Source organism: Propithecus coquereli, unplaced genomic scaffold (assembly GCF_000956105.1).
Source record: "Propithecus coquereli isolate 6110/MARCELLA unplaced genomic scaffold, Pcoq_1.0 Scaffold81, whole genome shotgun sequence".
Taxonomy (NCBI): Eukaryota; Metazoa; Chordata; class Mammalia; order Primates; family Indriidae; genus Propithecus; species Propithecus coquereli.
In genome coordinates this window covers 4,984,479-4,991,995 of record NW_012154285.1, presented here as the reverse complement: position 1 = coordinate 4,991,995, position 7,517 = coordinate 4,984,479, and the positions used below count along the sequence as shown (strand labels likewise).

At 42.4% G+C, this 7,517-nt stretch overlaps 1 protein-coding gene across 2 annotated transcripts in view; it reads right to left on the bottom strand.

The window, feature by feature from the left end:
- Positions 1–2,096: 2,096 nt before the first annotated feature.
- Positions 2,097–7,517, bottom strand: part of KDM2B (lysine (K)-specific demethylase 2B) — a 123,605-nt gene continuing 118,184 nt past the window's right edge. The window contains exons 22-23 of one of the 2 annotated variants that reach the window (XM_012663452.1): positions 3,315–3,442; positions 2,097–3,114 (exon numbers count right to left, since the gene is read on the bottom strand). In XM_012663452.1, the coding sequence (XP_012518906.1) occupies positions 3,040–3,114; positions 3,315–3,442 (203 nt within the window). In that variant the 3' untranslated portion in view covers positions 2,097–3,039. Of the gene's footprint in view, positions 3,443–7,517 lie in introns of both variants that reach the window. The other variant, XM_012663451.1, reaches the window with a different exon arrangement.

Genomic DNA, 7,517 nt, shown 5'->3' with positions numbered 1-7,517 from the left:
TTTTTTTTAGTAGAGATGGGGTCTCACTCTTGCTCAGGCTGGTCTCGAACTCCTGAGTTCAAACAATCTGCCCGCCTCGGCCTCCCAGAGTGCTAGGATTACAGGCGTGAGCCACCGCGCCTGGCCGAGACTCTGGAAATTTAACACTAACTTGATGGTGGGAAATCTTTAAATGCAGGATAGCAAGTGACAGTAAGCAAACTTAAGCAGAAGCTAAGCAGCAGGTGCTGGTTTTGTCTGAAGTTAAATTCAAGTATTCAGATTTATTTGTACGTAGTCGCAGCTTAAAACACCTTGTTTAATGTTTCCTCTTGGATTTATATATTACAGCAAGAGAAAAAATAGTGGTGGATTTTTTTGATAGCATTTTGAAGTAACTGTTTAGGGACCAGATGAAAATTTTTAGTGTACGAGCTTGACACTTGGAATAACTGACTTATCTGGCAGAGGACAAGACATTTTCCCCTGGAATCTGCATTTTTAAAAAGTGGCATATTCATGCCTCTTTAAGCAAATTTTTTGAGTAGGTCACATGATATGGATAACATTCTGAAAGTCCACAGTGGACTATGTCTCCTTGTCCCATCCTCACAATGTGAAAGGATGTCATTTGAGGCACCATGGTATCTTTCTTTGTAAACATCAGACTCCTAAAGAAAGGGACAGAGCCTCTTTTCTAGGTTACTGCGCTGTGATTAACACGGCAAGCACTCCTTGGGGCTTATGGTGTCCTTTCGTGACTTCATCAGACGTGGCATGTGGGTTCCAGAGCAGCTGCTTGTAGCATTTAACTTAGCTGGCCTCATCTGAAGCTCATTTTAAAAATAAACAGTCTATACAGAGACAAGACCTTACTGGATTGTTCGGTACTTACAGGGGAAGTTCATCTGTGCCCACTGTGGTGTCTCCTGAACCTGAATATATGTCATGTCTTTGCTTTGTTGTGTCCCTCTGGTGGCTTGGGTCCCAGCCTTGGCAGCCCCTGCCTAGCGTACGCATGTGCTCCAGGAAACCTTACAGGAGAAACACTGTCCTCTAACCCCAGTGTCCCTGTGTCTCTTAGCCAGTACCAGCTGCAGCTACAAGTTTCAGTGTTAGCTGGTAATGACCGACTGCAAGAACTGTTCATGAGAAAACCATGATTACCCTTAAAGCAATTCTCTAGGAAGAAGATGACTTTACTGGACCAGCAGGGTTAACTGTCTTATCTGGAGGTTCAGAGACCATCACCAAGAAAACAAACTTTACCTTTCGTTGCATGTTGAACGATCAGGCCTGGAAAGGGAAGCCACATTTTTGTAAATAAGCCATAGAGTGATAACTAATGTAATTCAGGTAAGTGGATCCTCTCAGTTAAATTCTGGGGTACAATGGCTTCAAATGGTTTCAGTTTGAGTCAGAAAGGGTCTCTGGATTTAAATTAACAGGAGACAGAGCTGCATGGGATCTTTGTCCCATTTTAATAAAACCAGTTTGCTGGGGCAAATATAAAACTTAACCATTAGCAGGAAAAGCGCATCCTACAGGGTCAAGGTCTTAAAGTTGCTCTTGATTATTGAGGAAGTTGGTTACTTTCTGAATCCTCAGATTCACTGTGTATGTGAACGAGGTTGCTGTCTTTAAAAAAATTATGTAATTTAAAATTAATTCTCACTAGTTTCTGTGTCTGCCACTTGGGGAAGCAACCTCAGAACCAAGCGTCTCCTACAGCCACCATGGCTCAAGGCTACCTGTGCAGGATGGTAGCCTCTTCCCACTGGGAGGCTGAGTAAATGATACTCGGCCCCCCCAAATCTGAGTAACCCTTGGGTAATGGCAAGTGGCCATGGAAATTACTTTGTACAGGTGTGGCGAGAGGCACCGGACAGGTGAGCCACCCTGCCCCTTAAGGAATTCTGTACTTAATTCCTACATATGCCCATTGTTAGCATAGTTCTTTCCTATTACCTTAATTAGCTAAAAACAGTTAAGATCTTTCTGAAGAAGAAAAAGGAAAAAGTCACGTACCACGGGGCTGCTGCATTTCTCAGGTGAGTGAGAAATCATACTGTTACTGGCTTTGAACAACATACACTAACTAGTATTGAGACTCTGACTCTAGTCCACTCCTAGAACAAAAACCCTCAAAGTTCAAGAGTGGTTTTTTTTGTACAATTGTTTATACAAATTCAACAAAGGTAAAACCGCAGCAGGGAAGGTCTAAGAAACACCACCTTACAACAATGGCACTTATAAATGCAGAACTTTACAACTAGGAAATAGCCATGTTACAAACCTAAATGAGAACTCAACTCACACTTCAAAGGAGAGAAAAAAGTAAAAAAAAGGCTATGTGGGAGCATTTATTCTACTTCTTGACTCACGGTATAAATTAGATCTATGTAGAGTATAAGAGCTCATGCTGGAGCAAACCCTCCTGAGTGCAAAGGCTGAAGTCGAAATTTTGAAAAGTGAATTCTATATAGAGGAAACTTGGCAAAGTGTCTTACTTCGACTATAATTTACATTTATCCACAACATGCTCATGTAACTTCTTGACATACAAAGAAGGCTCTCAACTTCCAGTTAAACATGCTTTTAAGTGGAAGGTCTCAGCCCGCTTTGTCAGATCTGGGACATTTGTAGATGGTTGTGTCGATGAAGTACAGGTTAAGTTCTCTCCTACCTTAAGGAAATCAGGAAAATTGGCAATCTCAAAACAATAAAAACACTGGTATGCATTCAAACCTTGCATAAATAACTTTTAAACAATTTGTACAAAAATAGTTCTGCATAATGTAAGATGTAACAAAACCAAACAAACAAAAAAAGAAAGTGTCAAGACGGCAGCAGAGGTGGTGTGTGGTCCACTTTACGTAGACACCAAAAACCTTGAAGTTGCAAGGAATGAGGTGTCCAAAACAACACCACCACCAACAAAAGCTCCTAAGCTCACGCTTCGATAAGAGAATTTCTCCAAAGTCCACCCTCCTCTCTGACGGGAATGTCTTCTTGTAAAGGCCGCCTTAGAAATGGTCCAGAAAGCAGTGCAATTACGATTCAGAAAGACCAAAGGAAAGCGTCCGGCTCACTCATCCCCAAAACAGGTGGTTGAATGGCTTCTCCTTGCAAAGACTTGCAAAATGGAATCGTTCTGTGGTCTGTTGTTTCAAGTTCCAAATGGAAAATAAAAGCCCTCCTCTTTTGTAAAGTCTTTCTCCCTCCCCGGCCCTGTGCCCTCCCCTCCCTGCCCACCCCGTATTTACATCCTTGTCCTGGGACTAACTCAGTTTTTGCAGGAGTTTTTCTTCCACTTGCCCAAACTGGACACTCACAGACATTTCGGCTATGAACTGCTCACAGCCTGCCTTGGTGACTTGCTTGCAGTACCTCAGGTCAATGTGACAGATGTTTCCACAGCGTTTAAAGAAGGACAGGCACTGATCAGTGACCTTATTGCAGTCTGCAGGGAAGAGGAAACGATGTGAGGAAAGGTGAGGACCTGAAGGCCCCAGACCCAGATGTTCAGCAGTGGGGACAGGACAGAGCTCCCTAGCACATTCTAGCCCCTGCTGCCCCAACAAAAATAGTATTTGCTTAAAAGCTCTCCTCTTCAAATGGGGAAGGGTTTCACCCACAATTAGAAAGGTTAATGTATGCTTGGAAAGCATTCAGACTGTACCAAGTGACAATCACTTATAATCTTAACCCACAGCTGCCTTTTTATATGTATATATTCCCAAATAATAGATTGCTGATGAATACCACCCTATGTACGTTACTGTGCACTTATCTGCCTCTTCCCTTCAGATGAATTCCCAGGAGGGAAGCTCTGGGTCAGAGCAAGAACATCTGTAAGGGCACCTTGCGATCCTTTTGCTCCTGTGGGCCGCAGCACCGTGGAGTGATACGCAGCACTCGTGTTAGTGTTTTGCCCCACCCCGTGACTGAAGGTCCACCTGCAGCCCAGGCAGAAAGACCAGCATGCTAGAAGGGCGGGGGAGCAAAAGCAGAATTCAGAGGGCCTCATCTGCAGACACACCTTTTGTGTGTTTCTATCAATTTGCACTTTTTTCTCATACTTTTAGAACTGAATCCACAGTCAACTGGCTTAAATGCCCAATTCAGCATCCAACTGAGACTCTGGGAGAGACAAATGGTTCCTATCTTACTCTCTAATGGTACTAAGCTTGAGTCCTTTGCCTATCACCCCTCCTATCAACACATTCATTTTTCTATTAAACTGAGAATAAGAACAGTAAAGGCAAACTGCTGTCGCACACGAAGCCTGTGCTATCCCCATGTCGTCGGAGTCCCTGCAGGGGAGGAGGTGTGTGTAAGACAGCACCACACAGTCACCAAGGAACTGACTACCTTTATATAACCAGCCCTTTCAAACCGTGTCTTCGTGTGAGCACACAGTCTTCACACAGGCACTCGCCAATTCAGACAATGTAAATATAACCCAGTCTCAAGGCAGTAGGAATTCATGAACTTGGAACAGGGTATTGGAAAACTGCACGACACGCACAGCCACTGACAAATGAAGGCCAGGGAGAAGACTGGGAAAGCTCACAAGGATGGTAACAAAAAGGCACCTCAAAAGGTTACACCTCGGTTTTTCAAAGGGCAGCCCTTGGTCTTCTAATTAATCCTATAAATAGTCACCCCCAAGTGGCTGACCCTCTTTATAATCTTACTGCAAAAGTCAAACTGATGGATATTGTATCATGAAACTCCTTCAGAAAAATCATACCCCTAAAAACTCAATACTAGATTTAAGTGTAATAGGGATTTTGCCGACGTGTTAAAATATGCTTATTCCCATACTATTAGTATACTAGTACAATGAAGTATGTTCACTGTACTATTTTTCCAATTTTTGTCTGAAAATGTTCAAAATATAAAATTGGTGTGGACAACATAAAGATGTTGTTCCTCAGCCTTTTAAACAGTAAAAAAATGAATGTCCAATGAAAGAATTAAGAATTTCAGACCTCAGTGTAGTGATATAGATGAACTCCTACCTGGTAACAAAATAAAATTCTACACAGATCAAAGATTTAAATTTTAAAAATGATACTTATGGAAAGGAAAAAAAATTATGTTTGCAGATGCCATGATCTTGTAGAAAACCCTAACAATCACACCCAAAACACGAAAAAACTTGTTAGAATGAACAAATTCAACAAAGTTGCAGGATACAAAATCAACACACAAATATCAGCTGCATTTCTACGCGACAGCAATCAAAAATCTGAAAGAAAATTTTAAAAATTCTGTTCACAAGATGGGTGCAGTGGCTCATGCCTATAATCCCAGAGTTTTGGGAAGCCGAGCTAGGGGGACTGCTCGAGGCCAGAGTTCAGGGGTTAGAGTCAGCTTTTTTCATACCACTGCACTGTAGCCTGGGTGACAGAGCAAGACCCTGTCTCTTTAAAAAACAAACAAACAAAACACTTTAGAGTAATTTAAAACAATTTTTAGAGATGGGTCTCTATGTTGCCCAGGCTGGTCCGAAACTCCCGAGCCCAAATAATCTTTCCACCTCAGTTTCCCAAGTATTAATAGCTGGGACCGGCCAGGCGAGTTGGCTCACACCTGTAATCCCAGCACTCTGGGAGGCCAAGGTGGGAGGATCGCTTGAGGTCAGGAATTGGAGACAAGCCTGAGCGAGACCCCATCTCTACTAAAAATAGAAAAATTAGCCGGGTGTGGTGGCAGGCACCTGTAGTCTCAGCTACTCAGGAGGCTGAGGCAGGAGGATCGCTTGAGTCCAGGAGTTTGAGGTTGCTGTGAGCTAGGCTGATGCCACGGCACTCTAGCCCAAGGTGACAGAACAGGACTCTGTCTCAAAAAAAAAAATAGCTGGGACTATAAGAACCACATCCAACTTTAGGAATACATTTAACCAAGGAAGTGAAAGACACATATACTGAAAACTATAAAACATTGCTGAAAGAAACTAAAAGCAAATAAATGGAAAGATACCCCATTTTCACAGATTGGCAGATTATTAAGATGTCAGTACTACCCAAAGCAATCTACAGATTCAATGAAAACTGCTACAAAGCCCCAACAGTGGTTTTTGCAGAAATAGAAAAATCTATCCTAAAATACACATCAATGCAAGGGATCCAAACTGCCTAAACAATCTTGAAAAAGAACAAAGTTAGAAAACTCACACTTCCTGATTTCAAAACTTACTACAAAGCTATAGCAATCAAAAACAGTGTGGTATTAGCTTGGCACAGTAATAAGTCATAGCTACTCAGTGACTGAGATGAGAGAGTCACTTGAGCCCAGGAGTTCAAATCCAGCTTGGGCAACATAGCAAGACCTCATCTCTAAATAAATGAGTATCAGTGTGGTACTTGTATAAGGACAGACATACGGACCAATGGAACAGAATCAGGAGCTCAGAAATAAACCCTTGAATATATGGTCACATGATTTTCGACAAGGGTGCCAACACCACTCTATGAGGGAACAGTCAGTCAGTCTTTTCAACAAATGGTACTGGGGGCCGGGCGCGGTGGCTCACGCCTGTAATCCTAGCTCTCTGGGGGGCCGAGGCGGGCGGATTGTTTGAGCTCAGGAGTTCCAGACCAGCCTGAGCAAGAGCGAGACCCCGTCTCTACTAAAATTAGAAAGAAATTAATTGGACAACTAAAAATATATAGAAAAAAATTAGCCGGGCATGGTGGCGCATGCCTGTAGTCCCAGCTACTCGGGAGGCTGAGGCAGGAGGATTGCTTGAGGTCAGGAGTTCAAGACCAGCCTGATCAAGAGCGAGACTCCATCTCTACTAAAAATAAAAAAAAAAAAATTAGCCAGTCAACTAAAAATAGAAACAAAAAATTAGCCGGGCGTCATGGTGCACCTGTAGTCCCAGCTACTCGGGAGGCTGAGGCAGGAGGATCGCTTGAGCCCAGGAGTTTGAGGTTGCTGTGAGCTAGGATGACGCCACGGCACTCTAGTCCGGGCAACACAGTGAGACTCTGTCTCAAAAAAAAAAAAACAAACGGTACTGGGAATACTGGATAGCAACATGCAAAAGAAAGAAATTGGAACCCTATCAGCCATATAAATGAATTAACTCAAAATGATTCAAAGACCTAAACATAAGAACTAAAGCTGTAAAACTCTTACAAGAAAACGTAAGGGAAATCTTCATGACATTAGATTTGGCAATGATTTCTCTCCGGTATGATACCAAAATCATAGCCAACAAAAGAAAAAAAATGGATAAATTAGACTTTATCGAAATTAAAAACTTCTGTGCGTGTAAGACACTATTAGGAGAGAAAAAAAACCACCCATAGAATGGGAGAAAATATTTGCAAATCACTGTATGTGATGAAGGGTTAATATCCAGAATATATAAGGAAATCCTACAACTCAACAACGGTAAAACAACCTGATTAAGAAATGGGCAAAGAATTTGAGTAGACATTTCTCCAAAGAAGATACACAAATGACAAATAAGCAGATAAAAAAGATGCTCAGGCCGGGCGCAGTGGCTCACGCCTGTAATC